The sequence below is a fragment of the Mandrillus leucophaeus genome, unplaced genomic scaffold (genome assembly GCF_000951045.1).
Source record: "Mandrillus leucophaeus isolate KB7577 unplaced genomic scaffold, Mleu.le_1.0 Scaffold309, whole genome shotgun sequence".
Lineage (NCBI taxonomy): Eukaryota > Metazoa > Chordata > Mammalia > Primates > Cercopithecidae > Mandrillus > Mandrillus leucophaeus.
Window position 1 is genome coordinate 3,753,924 of NW_012103243.1, and position 22,784 is coordinate 3,776,707.

The window sequence follows — 22,784 nt, forward strand, 5'->3', positions numbered from 1 at the left end:
ATAGTGTTGATGTGAGAAGCATATTCATATGCAATCATACAACATACACAAATGCACACTGTGAGCACACTTTATGATTCTGTTATACAGGTGGGATAATTTCAAAGGCAGCAGAAATGAATCTTCCTCTTGGGCCTGCTGAAGGCTTAAAGCACACACTTAGAGACCCAGTACTTTTGCTTAAGATTTCATCAGCCTGGTAATCTGTAGATATTCTAATGAAAGACAGCACATAGACTTGTCTTGTTTGTGCTTTGCGTGTCTCAGTATGAAAGGATGTATTTTTATTGTGATCAGGATTTGTTAATAACAACATGGGCATAATTAAGAGAGAAGCATTTGGCTGCACGTGGCGGCTCACGCCTGTAATCCCAGCAATTTGGGAGGTCGAGGTGGGCAGATCACTTGAGCCCAGGAGTTCGAGACCAGTCTGGGAAACATGATGAAACCCTGTCTCTACCAAAACAAAAAAAACAAAAAACAAAGAAAAAATTAGCCATGGTAGTGTCTGCCTGTAGTCCCAGCTACTTGGGAGGCTGGGGCATGAGAATCACTTGAACGTGGGAGTCAGGGGTTGCAGTGAATCACAATTGTGCCACTGCACTTAAGCCTGGGTGACAGGGTGAGACAATGTCTAAAACAAAAAAGAGAGAGAGGGAGAAGCATGAGAGCTGGGCACCCATTAGACATGGTCTAGGATCTTCTTGAGAAGTGAAGTGGACCTGAGAAGCTTATGGAAATATTTTCCTAATTTAGTCTTTCATATTGGTCCAACTTTGTGAGAATTTATATGTGAACATATATCAAAACGGTGGCAATCATGTCAAAAATAATAGAAACATCTTAGGAGGCTGATTATTTTTGTAGACTTACACGTAGCACCTTGAAGACAATAGAGCATTATTAAAAAAAAATTTGGCTCAGTGTTTTGAGCTTTTACATTCTGTCAGTAATGGATGGTAGAGAAATCAATTAACTATAGATCTTTCATATACGCTCTATATATGTTGTCCTTCACATTAAGAGATGATGCTATAGAAATAAATTTTTACAATGTATGCACATGAAGATGTATGTATAAATGCAAATTAAATATTCTATACATGCATAGAAAGAAATACTTGATTTCCTGCTAACACTAATAACATTAGTAATAATAATAGTAGCTGTAATTTATAAGAATTTGCCAGGTACTTTAATTCCCATAACTAGCCCATGAAATAGGTATTGTTATTTCACAAATGTGGAAACTTAGATTTGTAAGTATTAAACAATTTAATTACTCAAAATCAAGACAGCTGATTAAGCAGAAAGGTTGTACAAATCAAAGCAAGGTGTGAATGACAAAACTTCATGGTTTTCTTCACTATACTACCTGCTTCTACTTTTTGTAGAAAGGCTTATAATGTAGAATTTAATCTAGCCATATGAAAACAAAATTTTGTTACTTTTACCTGTTCAGTGTCCTGTTCTTAGTGCCAATATTTAAAATTCATAAGATCCGTGTTCTGGTTTTTCTCTGGTTTTAGAGAGATAACTGTTTGGTATTTCGTTTGATTTTCTTTTTATTTTGAAATAACTTTATTTTTAAATGGTCAAAACGTGATTCTATTTTCTTTCCTAGAAATGTTCAGTTTTAATAGGTGAAATGGATTATGGAACTCAGCGAATCACTTAGGAAAACTGCTTGACAGTTTTGAGCAAACCTTGTGTAACTTTTATGAAACACCTCCAGTCAGTTTGTCAGGTAGAATTTCCCAAGCACAGTCTTTTTTAGATTCCGTTGATTCCATTTTTAGGAGAGCATAACAGTAATAAGGCATTATCCCACAATGTGAAAGCTCTTCTCTCTTTTCCTTTTTTAATTGAAGGATCAAGTATTCACACAGGGAGATATCTGCCACATTCAATCAACTTCTGGACCTTGGGGGGAGCCCTCAGTTGATACTTCTATTGCCATGCTGCACTGGAAAAGACAAACAAATATGTTTGGAGCATCTATATTCACTATGCATGTTATTTTTATGACACACTAAAGCATTGTTGTTTAATTCTTACAGTAAACAGAATTCTACAGTGTAAATAGAGTTACCTTGTATTAAATTTACTTTGTATTATACTTGCATTGAATTTCCTTGGTTATATATGACAACCTATTGAGCACCTTTGGAAATACAATTTGACATAACATGATGAAGAGGCACAAAGATATATATCCCAGTGGATATGCTTTATGGACAATTATCATCCAGCTTCCTTGTGAAAATTAAACACCTTAAAAATCCTATCATTATGGAAACAGAAAGGTGATAAACTTGAAATTCCTTCTGTTGTACAGCCAATGGGAATTAAGTATCCATTTTGTGGCTCATCCATTGAAGAACTGAATGTCTAGAACTAGATTAAATTAAACGGAATTAAGCCAGAACCTGACCCCCTTTGCCACATGGCATGTTACAGTTTTATTTTGCTTCAGCTGTCTTACTGATTATTAGTACCAGAGAATAAGCAAGAAAAAGCCTGAAAAAATACAATGTGGTACAATATAATAGAACAAATGATATTTTTTATGCTGAATATTTCTCTTTTACTTTTCTAAATTCACTCTCCTTTTCCACTCTGTCCCATGCCCTGCAAGGCTGACTCTTTCCTCACAGTGGCAGTGGGCTTCGTCTCTCTCTCTGGCTTCCTGTTGGTTTGTCCATGGGCAGCAACAGCAAAAGATGAGAGGGTGAGAGGAGTGTGGAGTCTCAGAACTTATTCCCTTTGGCTGTCTTTCTGCATGGCTCTGGATTCCAGGACTGCATTCCTCTAGTAAAGGCTACAGTTCCTATTCAAAGGCCCTTTCCTATAGCATCAGGTTTCTTCAGGTTCCTGAATTTGTTCTCACCCTTTCCCCTACAAACGTAAAGATGTTTACTGACTCCGAGCCAACTAGTTAGAATGGTCTAGCAATCCTAGCTGGTACTAGCTGGGGATGCTTTATTATCACTGTTTGCTTTCCCTTAACCCTGTCCGCATCTTTGTAAATAGGAGTTCCACTAAAATCTCTTCCATTACCATTTGAGTGTCATTGGTTTCCAGCTGAAACCCTGACTGATTCCTAAATTTTACTTAATCCACATTTAACACAGAGAGGTGTTTTGTGTGTGTGTGTTTTGATGGGAGGTAGTGTGTGAAGATACATTTAAAATGACTTTCTTCATGCTAAGAGTGGCAAGAATAAATAAGTGAATAAAATTTCCATTTTCTTAAACTTTGTTTCAATACAATAGACATTTTAAAGGCCAATAAGGAGAGCCAGGTTCTAGTGGCAGCTTGCTGACCTAATAAACCCATCATATTTAATTTTTACAAATAATAATCAACTTATTAATATATCTTTGAAAACTTTTCTCTTATTGTTATAAAATATTTGTTTGTTATCATTAGTGAAATAATGACTTATGACATCTTCCTCTTGATGAAGTAGCTCTGAGTGCGAAGTTTAGCTTAAAGGTCAGTTTCAGCTGGGAGCGGTGACTCAAGCCTGTAATTCCAGCACTTTGGGAAGCTGAGGTGGGTGTAACACCTGAGGTCAGGAGTTCAAGACCAGCCTGGTCAACATGGCAAAACCCCGTCTCTACTAAAAATACAAAATTATCTGGGCATGGTGACAGGTGCCTGTAATCTCAGCTACTCAGGAGGCTAAGGCAGAAGAATCACTTGAACATGGGAGGCGGAGGTTCCAGTGAGCCGAGATTGCACCATTGTACTCCAGTCTAGGCAACAAGAGCAAAACTCCATCTCAAAAAATAAATAAATAAATAAATAAACAAACAAATAAATAAATAAATAAAAATCAAGGTTAGTTTCTCAGATAAGCCCCATTATGTAACTTACCCAGACTAGGTTAGCATCCACCTCTCCCTTCCTTATCCCATATTTTCCTTCTATCCATCTAGTTTTTAAAAAGCAAACTTTACATCCACATAATACATCTAAAGTCTAGTCTGTTCTTTCGTTTAGATTGAAAGTTTTGTGAAGGAAGTAACCATGACTGTTCTGATAACTTCTGTATTACCAGCATGCAACACAATGCCTGGCTCACAGTAGCCACCCCATAATTACTGATGAGCCAGATGATGATCAGAAACCAAACCTAAATCCAGCAGACTTACAAAAATTATTTTACAGTATGTAGTAAATACTTGTTTCTTTGCACTTTCTGGACTTAATTGGAAAGTAATGAATTTTAAGTGAAAAGATAGCACACAGATATAAGAAACTATTGGCTAATGACAGATAGTGTACCAGGGAGGAATACAGACCTGCCTAAGCTTATTTTTGAGAGATATTAGTTTAGTTTTTACAAGAGAAGTGCAGCACATGACATAGGTCAGAACTGGAGGAGATAGTCTAAGGTGAGCTTCCCATAACAAGTAAGACTTTAACTCATACTACAAGCAAGGGACAGCTCTATGTGTGGCCGTTCTATGTGCACAGTGCTTATTACTACTAAAGCACATTCACATATGCTCACTTGTTCGATTCTCAGATCAACTGTCAGACCACCAGGGCAAGGAATATTATCCCATTTTGTTGGTCAGGAAATAAAAGCTTAGTGAGTTTTTGCTATCTAACCAAGTTTTAAAGGTATGTGATCATGATAGAAGTACTGAAGTGGATGGAGGAAGAGCCCTGAAAAAGAAGGCAATTGGCTTGGAAGCTTTTGACTTTGTTTTGAAATAGTGCCCAGAACAGGGGAGTCACTCAATAACTAACTTGCTGATTGAATGAATAATTACTTACTTAAAAGTATATGCACAAAATTGACTCAAAATAATTGGTCGTATAATTTATCCTGTTCTGCAACTTGCTTTTTTTCTCTAATTCACATGGAATAAACATCCTTTTATGTCAATAGGTGTAGTGCTCCTTCATTTTTCCTCAAGGCTTAATAAAATGCCATTGAATGAAACCACAACATTTATGGAGGCTATCTGGTAAATGATTAACATCCATTCCTCGATACAACCACATCTCATTAATGCCAGCTAACCATTAATTATAAAAGATGTTGGCAATAAGGTTTGGTGCTTGGACTAGTAGATAGTCCTCAAATGGATTCCCATTAATGTGGATTTGGTATAGTCCTTGAGTGAGTGTTACAAGGAGTGTTTAGCCAATAGTTATATCCTGAGGAGTCCCCAAAGTTAGAGGAGAGGACCCTGAAATAGCTGTTAAGCCTCCTGTTCTAAAACAAAATCACATAACAGGGTTTAATGTCAAAGAATGAAAAGGAAAAGAAAACTGATGGACCTATTTTAATATCAGACAAAGAATGCTTTACAGTGAGCAGTATTATTAGATATAAAAAGGTAGTTTCATAATAATAAAGGAGTTACTAAAATTAACATTTACTTTTATCAAAATATACTATAAATACCCACAAAGATGAGTAGTAAGAGAGATGATATTTAGAACACATGTAACCATCAGAAAACTGTATCCAGAATATATAAAATATTCCTACACATCTATAATAAACTGGAGTTAGCATCTGAAAAGTCATTTCACAAAAGAAGAAAAATAAAATGTCTGATAAACATAAGAAAATAGGCCAACCTCTGTAATAATCCAAAAGTAAAAGATAATACCAAAACAAGATATCATTTTTTACATCTAATACTGCCAAAAATGTCAAAGTCTGACAATAAGGTCTTTTTGAGGATATAGAACAATGAGAACTCACATGGACTCACATGTACACTAGAATTGACACACTTTCAAAAAGAGATGAGCACTGTCTAGTAAAACTGAACATATTTCAACAATTTCTCTCCAGGACATTTGTCCTAGAAAACTTGTATACATGTGCTTCAGGACACATGTACAAAAATATGTATAATTACACTGATGTCATAGCTAACATATAGAAACATTCTAAATATCTATCAAGAGTAGAATAAATAAATAACATTTGCCCTACAGGAATACTACACAGAACTAAAAATGAGTGAAGTATGGCTACTCTCAAAAACATGTATAGAACTCATGAATATTATGTTACACAAAGCAGGATGCAAAAATTATACATACAACATAACTCTATTAATGTAAGTTAGAAAACCATGAAAAACTTGCGTATGTTGTTAAGGGATGCATTTCTCAGTAGAAAAGCAAGGATGTGGTTCTTCAAAAGTCCTCATAGTTATCTGTGAGGAAGGGAAAGGGCTCCAATTATAGACAGGAGATTTCTGGGGTCCTGGCAACATTCTATGTTTTCAACGTGAGTAATGGTTACATGGCCTTTGGCTTTTAAATTTGTCATTAAAATGGAATTGATATTATATATACTTTTATATGTTATATCTTATTACATGATTTTTAAAATGTAGAAAAAATGGGTATATGGAAGCTGTAAGGTTGTATGCACTGTGGAGTCTGAATGCTTCAGTGCCGACACATAGCTCTACCACTTCCTAGCTGTATTAACACTGGCCAAGTTACCAAACCTCTCTAAAACCTTTTTTTGTCATCTATTTTTTCTCATCTGAAATAAAAACCATTCCACTATCAAGAGTTTTTCCTGAAGATTAAATGATACTTGATTAAAACACTCAATCCAGTTGTTATTGCTTTAGCATGAACTTCTTTGGACTTTAAAGTGTTTGTGTCTTCTTACCTGGCATGCTCCCCTGCACAAGAGTATTTTTTAATTTAAATATTTTATTTTGAGATAATTATAGATTCACAAGCAATTATAAGAAAGAGATTACATGTATCTTTAATTCAGTTTCTCTCAATGACAACATCTTCTGAAACTATAATACAATATCACAACTAAGATTTTGACACCGATACAATCAAGATACAGAACAATTCCATCACAAGACATAGTTTCTTCTTATCCTCAGACTGAAGAACAATTCCCTTTTTAACCAGGAACAGAAGGGTAAGTTAGTTTTTTGGAAGTAGGCTTTTATGAGATTGTTAACTTCATTGTTCATGTTTGATAAAGGAACACTCTTTTCTGAATAGTGACGTTATCATACCATATCGCAATCTAACACATTCCATCCCTAAGTGTCAAAGTTTTTTTTTTTTTTTTAATTAAAAAGAAAGTATATATAACTGCTGAAGATGTTTGTCTTGCCACAGACTACTGCTGAAATGCATCATTCCCACATCCCTGCCTCATTCACGACTACTTCCTATACATTCAGGAGAAGATGACTTTAATAATTATTTTTCCTGTTTGATGTTTTTGACCATCTCACTGTTACTACCTCCATGGTCTTCCCTACTCCAGTCTATTTTATATGTGATTCTAGATTAATTTTTCTGTATATGACTTTATCTTGTTGCTAGTCAGTTCATAAAAACACTGATGGTCTCCTGTGTATCATAAAATTCCAACTCCTTGTAGTGTCATTCAAGGCCCCAAACTCCCTTTGAAGTTTTGTTTTCTATTAGGCTTTATCCAGTGATATGGTTTGGCTCTGTATCCCCACCCAAATCTCACCTTGAATTGTAAAAATCCACACGTGTCATGGGAGGGACCCCGTGGGAGATAATTGAACTATGGGGGCATGTTTTTCCTATGTTGTTCTCATGATAGTGAATAAATCTCATGAGATCTGATGGTTTTATAAAGGGGAGTTCCCTGCACAAGCTTTCTTACCTACTACTGTGTAAGACATGCCTTTGCTCCTCCTTCACCTTCTGCCATGATTATGAGGCCTCCCTAGCCATGCGGAACTGGAGAGCCCATTAAATCTCTTTCCTTTATGAATTACCCAGTCTCAGGTATGTCTTTATTATCAGCATGAGAATGGAATAATACATCCAGCTACAGGAATAACAACAAATTATTAATCTATTTGGGTAACATTTACTAAACCTTGCACTTTCTTACTTCTCGGCAATGGCAAATGTCATTTTCCTCACCAGAAGCATCGTCTTGAAACACAGGTTTTTCACATACTACCTTTCAGGGGAGTCACATTAGCTTCATCACATGACTTATTGAATACCCCGCTTCCATATATGGAAGACTTGACTGCTCTAAAAAGCCTATAGCACTTCTTTAGCCAGAGTGATTATTCCCTGCTAGAGGGTCGTGTACATACTGTCTACTATTTAACCCATGTCATTTGTTTGGCATAAAGTCATTGTGGTGCTTATGATCCTTGTTTAACTCTTGAATTGTTATTTAATTATACCTATATTTAACTCTTTTCTTACTTCCATAAAGGTAGATATTATTCTTATTCTTTCTGTTCTTACTTCCCAAAACACCAAGTATAGTACTTTACGCTTGATTGATTTTCAATATACTTATATTAATCTTTTTATTAGGCTAATCTTGATTGCTTTTAGAGGCAGAACATATTCATTGGTTCTTAATTCAAGTGAAATTCCTAAAAATTTTAGAAGAGGAAATTAGCCAGAAACATGTAACAAGAGTAGTGACAAGAGTGGAGTGAGATTGCCAGTTTCCACAACTGAATTTATTTTTTATAGCCCTGAAAAAATGGGTTTGCCCCTCTAAGAATCCATTCCCTGCTCTGTATGACAATGACAACAATTCTTATTTTTTGGAGTTGTCAATGTTGAAGAAAATAATCCATAAAAGTGTGTACCCTATTGTCTGACTCAAAGTCAGTGATCAGAGCATTTTAATTTTCTTTTTTAAGAAAGAGTCTCACTTTGTCCCTTAGGCTGCAATGTAGTGGTGTGATCACAGCTCACTGCAACCTCGACCTCTGCAACCTCGCCCAAGTGATTCTGCCACCTCAGCCTCTCAAGTAGCCAGGACCACAGGCACATTTCATCATGCCCAACTAAGTTTTTGGTTTTTTTGCAGAGACAAGGTTTTGCCACATTGCCCAGGCTGGTCTCAAACTCCTAGACTCAAGCCATTCACTTGCCTTTGCCTCTCAAAATGCTGGGATTATAGGCATGAGCCACCATGCCGGGCCCAGAACATATTTTAAATTACTTTAAATTATTTTGGTCCAGCATGGTGGCTCATGCCTGTAATCCCAACACTTTGGGAGGCAGAAGAGGGTGGATCAAAAGGTCAGGAGTTCAAGACTAGCCTGACCAACACAGTGAAATCCTGTCTCTACTAAAAATACAAAAATTAGCTGGGCATGGTGGCAGACACCTGTAATCACAGCTATCTAGGAGGCTGAGGCAGGAGAATTGCTTGATTCACCTCCTGGGAGGCGAAGGCTGCAGTGAGCCGAGATCACACCACTGTACTCCAGCATGGGCTACAGAGCTAGACTCCATCTCCAAAAAAATTAAAATTAATTAATTTAAAAATTTATTTCAAGTATTCTATAATTTTGAAAATACTTACATGGCATTTCAAGGACTCAAAATTTTACATTCCCCAGAGCTATTCAAAAGTCAAAATTTTCTTTAAAATAAATGAAAACAGGGGTACAACATACCAAAATCTCTGGGATGTAGCAAAGACAGTATTCAGTGGAAAGTTTATAGTGCTAAATAGTTACCTCAACAAGTTAGAAAGATCTAAAATTAACAAACTAACATCTCACCTAAAGGTACTAGCAAAACAAGAACAAACTAAATTTGAAGCTAACACAGATTTTTTTTATTATTATTACTGATTCAATTTTCAAACTTGACATTGGTCTGTAAAGCGTTTTAGTGTCTTCCTGATTCACTCTTTGGAAGTTGCTTGTTTCTAAGAATTTTCTCTAGATTTTCTAGTTTGTGTGGATAGATGTGTTTATAATACTGTCTGAGGATGGTTTTGTTGTTGTTGTTGTTGTTGTTGTTGCTGCTGTTGTTTTTGGTAGAAACCCCCCCTCCCTACCAAAAAAGAAAAGAAACCTGGACCAGGTAGATTCACACCCAAATTTCCACAGATGTACAAGGAAGAGTTGGTAATGATTCTCCTAAAACTATTCCAAAATATCAAGAAGGAAGGACTCTTTCTTAACTCATTCTATGAGACCAGCATCTCCCTGATAGCAAAACTTGTCAAAGACACAACTGAAAAAGGAAACTATAGGCCAATATCCCTGATAAACATAGACACAAAAATCCCCAACAAAGTACTAGCAAACCAAATTCAATAGCACAACAAAAAAGTTAAGTCAACACAATAAAGTAGGCTTCATTCCTCGGATGCCAAGTTTGGCTAAACATATACAAATCAATAAATGTGATTCATAAATCTCCTTGAGTTGGAAATATATTTAAAAATGTGATTCATCACATAAATAGAACTGAAAGCAAAAGCACATGATCATCTCAATAGATACAGAAAAAAACTTTCAATAAAATCCAATATACCTTCATGATAAAAGCCCTCAAAAAAGTAGGCATCAAAGGAACATACCTCAAAATAATAAGAGCTATCTATGACAAACCCACAGCCAACATCATACAGAGAAGGTAGAAGCTGGAAGTATTCCATTTGAGAATATGAACAAGATAAGAATGCCCACTCTCACCACTCTTACTCCACATAGTTCTGGAAGTCCTTGCCAGAGCAATCAGGCACAAGAAAGAAATAAAATAAATACTAGTAGGAAAAGAAGAAGTCAAACTATCTTTCTTCGCTGATGTGATTTTATGCCTAGAAACCCAAAAGATTCCACCAGAAAGTTCCTAGAACTGACAAACAACATCAGTAAAGTTTTAGAATACAAAATAAATGTGCAAAAATGAGTAGCATTTCTATACACCAATAATGTTCAAACTGAGAGCCAAATCAAGAAGGCAATCTAATTTACAATAGCCACAAAACAGTAAATACCTAGGAATACATCCATCCAAGGAGGTGAAAGATGTCTACAAGACAAACTACAAAACACTGGTAAAATAAATCGTGTATGGCACAAATGGAAAAATGTTCCATGCTCATGGAGTAGAAGGATCAATATCACTGAAATGGCCATAGTGCCCAAAACAATTTACAGATTCAATGCTATTTTTATCAAACTACCAATATCATTTTTCACAGAATTAGAAAAAAGCTATTCTAAAATTCATATGGAACCAAAAAAGAGCCTGAATAGCCAAAGCAATTCTAAGCAAAAAGAACAAAGCTGGAGGCATCACATTACTCAACTTCAAACTATACTATAAGGCTATAGTAACCAAAACAACATGATACTGGTACAAAAACGGAACACATAGACCAGTGGAACAGAAAAGAGAATCTAGAAATACAGCTGTGCACCTACAGCCATCTGATCTTTTACAAAGTCAACAAAAATAATCAATGGAGAAAGGACTCCCTATTTTTAAAATGGTGCTGGGGTAGCTTGCTAGCCTTATGCAGAGGAATGAAACCAGACCCCTACTTTTCACCATATGCAAAAATTAACTCAAGATGGATTAAAGATTTAAATGTAAGAGCTCATATTATAAGAATCCTAGAGGAAAACCTAGGAAACACCTTTCTGTATGTCGTCCTTGGGAAAGAACTTATGACCAAGTCCTCGAAAGCAATTGCAGCAAAAACAAATTGACAAGTGGAACCTAATTAAACTAAAGAGCTTCAGCACAGCAAAACAAACTATCAACAGAGTAAGCAGACAACTTACAGAGTGGGAGAAAATATTCACAAACCACCCATTTGACAAAGGTCAAATAGCCAAAATCTATAAGAAACTTAAATCAGCAAGTAAAAAACAACCCATTAAAAAGTGGGTAAAAGACATGAACAGACACTTCTCAAAAGAAGGCAGACAAACAGCTAACAAACATGTTCAACATCACTAATCATCAGAGAGTTGCATATCAAAACCACAATGAGTACCATCTAACAGCAGTCAGAATGGCTACTATTAAAAAGTCAAAAAACAACAGATGCTGGCAAGGCTGCAGAGAAAAGGGTTGAATGCTTGTATGCTGTTGGTGGGAAGGTAAATTAGTTCAGCCACTGTGGAAAGCAGTTGAAGGTTTTTCAAATAACTTAAAACAGAACCACCATTTGACCCAGCAACCCCATTACTGGGTATACACCCAAAGGAAGACAAAGTATTCTGCCAAAAGAAACATGCACTTGTGTGTTCATCACAGTACTATTTGCAATAGCAAAGACATGGAATCAACCTAGGTGCCCATCAACAGTGGGTTGAATAAAAAAATATGGGACATATACCCTACGAAATACTACATAACCACAAAAAGAATATCCTGAAATCATGTCCTTTGCAGCAACATCTATGAAGCTGGAGGCTTTTATACTAAGCAAATTAATACAAGAGCAAAACAAACAAATATTGCATATTCTCATTTATAAGGGAGAGCTAAACATTGGGTACTCATGGACATAAAGATGGCAACAGTAGACCCTGAGGGTTAATGGCAGGGAATGGGGAGTAAGGGTTGAAAAACTAACTGTTGGGTACTATGCTCACTCTCTGGGTGGTGGGATCATTCGTATCCCAAACCTCAGCATCACACAGTATACCCATGTAAGAAACCTGCACACAAACCTCCTGAATCTAAAATAATAGTTGAAAAAAAAAAAAGCTATTGGTACATATCCTGTATTCTAGTTAAAGTAAAAAGCATCTTCTTAGGCTTCAGTTTAAAGTGTCCACTACGTTGTATTTGTTAGTTTTTGTTACTCTGTTTTAAGAATCTGAGGTCAATGAAATTAAAATTGTCATGTCAATAGGTGTTTTAGACTGATTGGCTTACTAAAAATGTGTTTTAAAACGGAATCATACAATGTTTTATATTATATTGATTCTGTTTATATTGAAATCAGCTTAATATGATGTGTGTGTGTGTGTGTGTGTGTGTATCAGTATAATATTAGTCCTACAATGTGATTCTACAATTGATCCTTCAGCCCTTCCTCCATATGCTGTCAAATACTGTTTACTTACAGGATGACAGGTAACTCTGTGTGTGTGTGTGTGTGTGTGTGTGTGTGTGTGTGTTTGTCTGTGATCTCACCCATGTTAAAGTTAGACTTCATTCTCATCCACCTCTCAGTTATATACATCATGGATACTAAAAAGTTTTTGAGCAGTTGAATTAACTGTCACAAATCTCACTTAATTTCATTCTCAGCTTATTTGTCATGTATTCATTTTAGTCTAAGCCCTTCTTTCAATAACGGTCTGCTCTTTGTATATCCATAGTGCCAGATGTCAAGGTTATTTAGCTTCTCAACATAGATTGCTAAGGGTTGACTTGCTAGAGTTCGATAGACAAAAAAAAAAAAAAAAGAAGAAGAAGTAACTTTGGAGAGACTGTCACTGAGAGAGGATGTAGAAGAACTCAAACAATGACACAAGAATTGGTAAGGTGCAGTCACTGAGTGATGTTTAGGGTAGAAGCTGGGTAAGAACCCTGTATATCTCATCAATCACTGAGGCATTATAGGGTTAGAGAATGTAGTATTTGATGTCCATAATCAAACTTTGAGTCTTCACAAAATGATTCAGTTATATTCATTATATTCTCTGTGAGAAGACAGGTAAGTGTGTAGTACTTACTAGAAAGATTTCCTTCAAAAATGGTTAAGATTTTTAGAGTTCATGCTTAAGGAGATGAGACTTAGTTATAATGAAAATTAACTTCTATAAAATATCTCATTTCCCAATATGTCAGATAAATGAGATATTATGCACATAATCCTAACATAAAAGACATTCTCTGTTCCCCAATTATGTAAGAAAAGGGAACTATTGATTTAGGTACTTTCTATCTCAGTTGAAAAGCAGGTCAAATAGATAGTATTTCTAGGGTCTTATGGTTTCTTTAAGAACTTCTGCGACACACTATTTGTACATAAGATTTTTTGGGGGGTTAACTGACTGCTTCACAGAGAGTCTGGCACATAAGAATTTTTTTGTCATTGTTATTACCTGATTATATGTTTTTTTCCCTTTAAATTTTCTATGTATTATAGGTAGGTGGTTTTTTCACTATGTGTCTTTCACTTCTCAGCTTTAATTCATTTGTGTCTTTGTGTGTCAAGTATTGAATAGAATTAAATCAAATACTTTCTATAGGTATTCATAAAGTTCCCATAGATGGTCACACCAGAAATAAAGGAAAACGGACACTGGCAGCCAATCTTTTTCTGTGTGAGGAGCTATAAGTGGTACCTGATAGTAAAATAAAGACTCTTTCCAAAAAATTTGGAAATAAGGGAAATGGACTTATCAGAATGATAAACTGTACAAGGTTATCTTCTTAAAGGAAAATGAGTCACAGCAGTAGCTTTTTAAAAGTATTAACTCATTTAAATAAAAAATGCTTTAATCCTAAGAGAACGTATTGACCCAGGTCTGATTAGTATAAGAGAAAACATTTCAGATATTTAAAACAGAGGATATTTTATACAAGTAGGTTGCTCTCAAAGTGTTGTAAAGAAGGGCTGGAAGAACAAAAGGGAAAGGTGGCAGGTACTGGAAGGAAAAAAAGGATGATTGACGAGAGCTGCTGCTTATTGCTACACTTAACGATTTGACATTTGAACCATTATAGGACACTGCCCCAACCAGAGCTGAAATGCCAAAAACATTCCACTACTGAAGAGGCAGAAAGTGCAGAAGAGATGCTTCTTCTGTCTAGAATGCTTGAGGCTGCAGGTGCTTTGTCCCCTGCTGACACAGCAGCTGTCAGCAAAGGCCTCAGCTCTTGGAGCTAGAAGCTGGTCGTTTTCTTTCTTCCTGCTTCTGTCCTCCTCGCAGTGCCTCCCACTGGCAAAACCTAATAGAAGGCCAACAAGCAAGAGTTGGAAATGTAGTTTGTAGTTTGTAAATTCAGCCGTACAGAATAGGCTATGGAAGCATGGATGTGTGGCTGGAGTGGACATCAGACGAATCACCTTCTTAGCTACTCGGCATTCACATACACCCTTGTACTTTCCACCACCTTTCATTACCAATAACAATCACTCTGTGCTTCCATCGAACATGATACTACAATGCTTTGTACAAATGATGGTGCTCTCACCTCCTTCATCATATTCTTATCTGGGTGCTGTTAATTCCCCTTTTAGTTCAGACACAACCCAGCTGGATATTCTTCAACTTAAAAAAACTAAACTATAAATTAATACCACTAACCCTATTTACATAAATCAATGGGGAAAGGAGGAAGGAAAATTGGTTATGATATACAAATTTCTGTGTAATAATCAGAAATAAAACATGACAGCATTTATAATTCTTGTTTCTATAATTAGTTGTGAGGTCATAGCTGATATTTACAACTTCTTCTCCTTGCCCTCAGCTCGTAGTTCATCTGTCTGGAGTTCTTTTATTTTTATTTTTTGTAGAGGTAGAGTCTCACTACATTGCCCAGTCTGGTCTTGAACTTTGGGGCTCAAGTGGTCCTTCTGCTTTGGCCTCCCAAAGTGCTGGGATTACAGGTATGAGTCATCGCACCTGACTTGTTTGGAATTTTTTACCTAGTGAGGTCACTGGATCTTCATTACTAAGGGAGTCTATGTCCTTCATGTTCTATCTTGATTGGGTTGCTGCAGATTTTCAATGCTTATATGATTGGACCAGGTCATATAAAGAGATGCCCTTTTGAATGTCCTGACTGACAGACAACATGCAGTAGGAAGTCAGTTTCTCCTCCAAAATGATACCTTTTCTTTTTGCCTGTTATAGGGATGCTATGAAGAGAGGGTTAAAAAGAAGCCAATGCGTACCAGGTGCTTAGAACAGTGCCTGATACATCATGAGTCATTAACAAATAAGGTCGATTTACTTCTGGGGCATATCTATTAAGAATATATTTTTTAGAAAGCAATAAAAATTATAAGTATGCTTTACTTATTAATTTTTGATCTGGAACACACATGGCAACTGCTAACAGGATGCAACAGAAAGATTCTCATGCTGAAACTGGTAGGTTTTATTTCTGTCTCTGTATTAATTAGCTTTACAATTTGATATTCAAGGGTGACATCTATTTTATCCTTTGGTAAGAGACAGAGTCTAGACAAGGAGAAATACCAGAGTCTGTGATTTAATGATTCCATGAAACCAGAAATCACATCAAGAGTGCTTGCTTTCTTAAGATCTTCTTTGCTATTGTCTAGTAGTCATACTGAAAGGCAATTATTATCTTCCCAGGTGTTATCATGAGTTATGGATTATATCTAGATGGTGTATTAATCCACAATTCCTCAGAACTCAGCTGTCGTGCTTATGGATTTGCTCCTTGGAGTTTACATTCTTTCAGAGTCCAAGCATGCACAGCCAAAGGTTGTGCTCTGGGCCCGCTGGTGAGTATCTAAATTTACATTCTAGGAATGTGTTAAATGTCAGATGACACTGAATATTAAGGAAGAAGTAAGTGGCGGTGACTCACCCTCTCCACAGCTAGCCTTTCAAGCAGGATGGGAGATTTTTCTTTTTATAAAAGTTCATTTAAGAGTTACTAAGATTTTATATTCGACATAAATTTCAAGACTGAACATAGGTCTAGTGAAGGGCAGAGTCTACATTTTATTGAAAGAAAGATAAGTTGGCTAGTGTAGTAGGCAAACATGAAATTTTTCCTAATTTAGTGACATATTGAAGGTGGATTTTTTTTCTTTCTAATCATGGGCTCAACATCTAAGTAAGTTTAAGGTTAAAAAATGAAAATAATTGAAAGTCTGTAAGTGCCACAATATGGCAACACTGCTCCCCAACAGGTAGTTAATCAATTAATAGGTTGAGTTTACCTCATCTATTAGGATAAAACAGTTTTATGTGATACAGCTTCGTAAGAACGGTATTGAAAATTAAATTAATATCAGCTTTTGATATTCATATTTCAGAAATCTGTATCTGAAATGTGTATCTATATTTCATTAGCAGTTAACAGCTTGACAAGATTATACTTTCTATTCCTAATATAATTTTTAAAACCCAATTAATAGCACATAATTATCATAAACTAGCAGGACATTCTTTAGTTTCAAAACATCACATTACACTTTTGTGCATTTTTCTTGATTAATTAGATTTTGCTTTTTTCGATGGAAAATGCTCATTAGTCTTAGATATTTTTTGGCAATGTTTGCTAATGCCCTATCATTTTAATGCATGCTGTCTTCACTGAAGAGTATATTATATAAATATTACCTCGGAAAACAGCTCTATGTTTTAATTTCTGCTTCCTTATTTTTGATCACACCTCTCATTTTGTTTCAGAGATTGGTTGCTTTCCAAGCAGCTAACACCATCCACCGGTGAAGCTGAGCTGTAGTTTTTATTGCCATTAAGCATTTTATAGCCCAGACCCCTCTGATGGATACTTACCCTTAAATGCAGGAATGGCAATAGGCCAGCTTTTCTTCTCCATTCAAAAAAAAAAAAGAAAAGAAAAGAAAAAAAAGAAAAAGAAACAAAAGAACACGTCACATGAGATTGAAATTTACACTTTTTCAAAATGTAAGCTGCACATCGTAGTTCTGGTTACAAAATTGGCTCAGCGGTGTCTCCTGATGTTCTGGCAACTTTAAATAAGGGGGACCTGCATTATCGATCTGCATCCTGCACAGAGGGTAGCTACATTAACTTTAAGAAATCAAATGCCACAAACCTTTGACAGGAAGGGGGGAAATAGAATTGGGTTGTAAAACCTAGTCTGCCACGGCTTCGTATATTCCAGACTCAATCTTGACTTACAGCACAGAGTTATTTTCTCCCTTGGTACTTTCTTTATCCTGTACTCAGTATGCAAACGCTTTTCCCTAGTCAGTGATCCATCTCTAATCACTGGGATTGAACAACAATGTCTTTATTTAGAACAAGTCAACTATATGCTACCAAGAAGTTAAAGCCCATGGTCTTCAACCGGTTTGCAAAATATTTTTGTCCCCATCACATTATATGTAAACCCTTAAGTGATTCCATATCTGAGTATTTAAATAGCCCTGGATAGCTAGCACAAATCACGAAGGATATTACAGATTCAGCTTATTTTTGTTGATGATTCTTTTTAATGTGTGCTTATTGACTTAAGAAATCTATGAATCAATCTTAAAAAGCAGAGTTTTCTATCATTAATTTATAACATGGTACTCAACAAAATTCAGTCAAACGTGGCAATGGTGTATAACGGTTTCTTAAGGTATTCATCAAAAGAGAGCCCAATACTCTGACATTTTAAATAAAAAAATTCCATTGAAATAGAAAATTTATCATTTCTGCTTTTAAATATTTTGCTGGCAAAAATCAGAATAAATTTTAAAAGAGTTCATTTTTTTCTTCATCTAACATTTCTTAATGATAATTCTTGTTATTTAGATTATCCATGCATGCAGGGAAATACTATTCAATGTTTTCTATGAGAAATATGCTTCACAGTCCCAAATGTGATATGGTTCATCTTCCAAATTGCAAATTACTCATATAATAAAAAATATGAATTTGGTGTAGTATTTTTAAAAATAAAAAGAAACACAGAAGTTCCATATTCTTACCACTTGAATGTAGTATTAGCTCAATTTTTTTTTTTCCTAATCTGACCAGTTTGTTAGCTATTATTTATGGTGCAGAAGGAGTTGCCCTGTACCTATCTGGAAAAAACAAAAACAAAGCAAAACAAACAGCAACAAAAAAACCCACAATGATTCCCCTGTGGTGTGTTCAGTTCTTACTCATCTAAATAATGTATTTGACTCTCATGGAAATTCCAGTATAGAAAACAATTGACAATGCCTCTGAACCAAATTTTTAGATGCTAATGTGTATTGTCAAGTTAAATTCAATGAAATTGGAGTTTTATAAATTTTGAAATAATGTAAAAATTAACAGAATGCAGCAGAAACTTTTTAAATGCTTTCCTTCCTTTCAATTGTATTAGAGGGAAACCCTTCACATTTTGTAATATTCTTTAATAAAATAATAATGTTTTCCATAAGAAAATCACTTTACTTTCTTATTCCTCACTTAGCCAATGTTATATAACACTAGTGGAGTCTAAGATTGAGAATTTTATGACCGTGTCTTGTATTGGAACATTCATTAGATTGATTCTCCAGGGACTCTTTTAAGGATGAAGTGAGAAACTATAGGTCATTCCTGTGTGATACGACTAAAAAGTTGTCTTGGTTCCTTAGTGATGTCATACTTACACAGATAAATAGACCTGGATAAATACAGAAGTACAAACACATTGACCCTTTCACATGTTTACATGTTTTTTTGTTTGTTTGTTTGTTTTTTTGCAAAGAAGCAAATAAGTGTGTTATTTCAGATATCTAAATCTTAATGGCAATATATAATAGTCAAGCAAATGCTATAGGGGAAGTCTGCCTTAAATGTGCTTAAACCTCTTAAATCCCGATGCCTCCTTAGAAGATATACTTATTCCACAAAGCCCCAGATTTCTCAACTATTACAAAGACAAATAATGTCTACTTTAAGAGAGTTGGTGTAAAAAATTAAATAAAATATCATTTACACAAATTTCTGGTACATTGCAAGAGTTTTATTAAGAATAACAGTTTATGGTGAGGTGTGGTGGCTCACGCCTCTAATCCCAGCACTTTGGGAGGCCGAAGTGGGAGGATCACAAGTTAAGGAGTTTGAGACTAGCCTGGCCAATGTAGTGAAACCCCATCTCTACTAAAAATACAAAAGTTAGCTGGGTGTGGTGGCGGGCGCCTGTAGTCCCAGCTACTCGGGAGGCTAAGGCGGGAGAATAGCTTGAACCCGGGAGGTGGGGGTTCCAGTGAGCTGCACTCCAGCCTCAGAGACAGAGCAAGACTCACTCCATTTTAAAACAAAAGAATTACAGTGTATTGAAGTGTTTGTATGTTTTTATTGCACATTTGCTCTCAAGTATTTTTTTTATGTCAAGAGAGGTTTCCAGGCCAAAGCCAAGCCAATTTTTACCTTTCCCAAGTGCCTTTTCCTTCATACTCCTTTTATGGCAAGGTAGATAATCAAAAAAGTAAAACGAAAAAGAAAGACCAGGTCAGCAATTTCCAAATTCAATGTATAGTAAAAACTGACGTGTTTATCCAAATACTTAAGAAAATGTTACGAAACATATTTATTTTGAATTAACCAACTATTTGAGGATTATAACATAATTATCTGAAATTGCCCTTAATTCTTCAACTTTTCAAGTCTCATTTTATTTGGAATACTTTAAAATCATTCTATATACAATAATATGAACTACATAGATAGGCATAATACAACCAACTACATTGTCATAAAATATTAAAATGATGAATTGATATTTTTCTAGCCTAGTTTCTTCATCATTTCTGTACATAACTATTAAACTAAAAACAAAAGAGCAAGCATTATAGTTCTAAAGAACCCCATAGCTTTTCTCTGATGAAAATAAAACATGTTGTGACCTCACAGTTACTAAAAATTAACACTTTCTTTTTTTATTTATTTTCATAATTGATAAAGTGCGTTCACCCTAACAAATAAAGGCTTTATAATTGATAATATTTGCCTACCTAAGGATTTCATGTTTGATGACCTTCTTGGGAGGCAAGAGCCTGTACCTTAAGAATGAAGTTGAAATTATCAACACATTTAGTAAATTGTGAAAGGTCAAGTATTTTTGAGTGATGTTTATGAGTTTGTAGTGATTAGTTAACTGAATTTAAGCTAATGATTAAAAGATAGTAAAAAAATTCTGAACTCTTTTCTTCTTTCTTGCCAACTACGTCTTCCTCTGACCGTTTGTTTTACTTATTTAGCTATTGAAATCTTCCTGACCACTGTACTGCTAGGGATTACATTTTATTTCAGAGTCCTTCTCTTGAATAATTCATCTTTTGCTGTTTTCTGCATAGCTTCATTAACACAATCAAGATTTTTTTGTGATTGTGCCTTAGGGATAGAGTCCCTAGGATGCATATATTTCTTAATGTTAGCATGATGCCATTTTTACATAACTAATAGCAACATAGCTCATAAAAATGTTGCATGTATGCATGCATGCCTGTGCACACATGTACGCATGCACGTGTGTGTGTGTGTTTGTGTGTGTGTGTGTGAGAGAGAGAGAGAGTCAAGATACTTGATTGGCGTGGCTTTTTGACAGAGGCCAGAAGTCTACCACCTCAGCCAAGGACTTATAAAAACAGACTGCATGCATTTCTTCTCTTTTGCAATCACATAAAAATTATTTTAAAGCAGTCCTAGAATTGGTCTATGGATATGCACAGCCATAGGCACAATCACAGTGTGAGCAGATCCACATATTCTGGAAATCACAAACAGCTGCCTTGGTCAGGAGCTCAAATTCTAAGCTTTAACAGCAGGGGGAAGAAAACATGAGGTGTGCTTTGATCCTGCTGACAAAATGAGGTATTCATACAAGATGCTACTGTCAAAATAGTTTACTTCACAGCAAAAAGAGATTCTTTGAAGAAATATGCTCAAAGCGAACCATGTACTTATTTTATTTGCAAACAAAAATAAATCTTTTTATACTCACAGGTGGAAAATCGAACTCTAGAAGCTCCTCCTGAAGGAACAGTAAATGTGTTTGTCAAAACACAGGGATCCCGGAAAGCCCACGTGAGGTGGGAAGCACCTTTTCGCCCTAATGGACGCTTAACATACTCCGTCCTTTTCACTGGGATATTCTATGTTGACCCAGGTAATTTGTTTTTATTTTCTAAACTTCAAATAACATTAGAAAACAACTCACTTTTATTTAGAATCTTTCCTTTTAGCCACAGATGTTGGTTTCTTTATTTTCCTGAAAATAACCTATATGGATGAGCTGCTGCCCGACGGTTCTCAGAGTGTGGTTCCCAGAGCAGCAGCAACAGCCACATCTGATGAACTCTTAGAAATGTACATTGTAGAGCCTCGGTCCTAGCCTACTGAATCAGAAACTCTAGAGACTGAGGTCTAACAATCTGTGTTTAAATAAACCCTTTAGGTGACACGTGCTCAAGAACTAGTATATAATCTGCTTCCCTTACTAAAAAAGTGGTTCAAACCTAAAACATCATGCATGCAAAGAGTTGAACTATAATTTTGCAGTCTATCTTAAACAAGCCATTTTTGTGACTGTTTTAGTATTTCTGAACTAACTTAGTAATTGTGCTGTATGTTCTAATAAATTTACTGAACGTGGATTAGGCTACCTGGTGTTCCTTGAAAGTATTTTCAAAAACTATCTGATTCAATAAGTTAGGTGCTATGATAATATGACGTTTATTTTAAGCAAACTCTACCATAAAAAGAGCAGGTATCTATTTTAATAGAAACTTTTGATTTGTATTAAGTGCTGTTGTTTATCATCTTCCAGGAGTGGCCCTACTGTTTTTGTAGGAGGAAGTTTGAACCTCTATTTTTAAATGAGTAGCGGATATGCAATATCGTGGATTCAGTCAGACATGTTATTAGCATGTTAGTCTGTTGCTTAGACTTGAAAACATTTCTTTGTTTCTGAATTCTCTGTGAGTATTTGTAATACTTAATAACATCCTCCAAATGTAAAAACAGGTGAAGAAAGAAGAAAACAGGCTTTTCTAAATTTGAAAAGGGTAGTTATTAGTGTACTACACTGGCAAGCAAATGCGAGTCAAGCACGTGTCAGAGTCTGAGCTGATCCCCTCAAAGATTGGTGTGTCCCTTTTTTATGCAATCAGGGCTTTGATGTATTCTGCTGTAAAGCACTTGTAAGATTATGAGGTGAAGGAGTGATGATCGATTTGAAAAAAGAAGCAACATTTAGGCCGGACCCATGACAGCCCAGCTATTTCCGCCAAGGCAGCTGGGTGAATAATGCAAGAGCCATATTCCCCCTCGTGTTTAATCTTGCATTGTTTTTGCAGAGAAAATTTC

The 22,784-nt window shown here is 35.6% G+C and overlaps 1 protein-coding gene across 1 annotated transcript in view; it reads left to right on the forward strand.

Moving 5' to 3' along the window:
* USH2A (Usher syndrome 2A (autosomal recessive, mild)) overlaps nucleotides 1-22,784 on the forward strand; it is an 813,932-nt gene that overhangs the window by 447,414 nt on the left and 343,734 nt on the right. Inside the window, exons 35-36 of the mRNA XM_011987398.1 lie at nucleotides 16,089-16,240; nucleotides 21,423-21,585. Coding sequence (XP_011842788.1) covers nucleotides 16,089-16,240; nucleotides 21,423-21,585 — 315 coding nt within the window. The remainder of the gene's footprint in view (nucleotides 1-16,088; nucleotides 16,241-21,422; nucleotides 21,586-22,784) is intronic.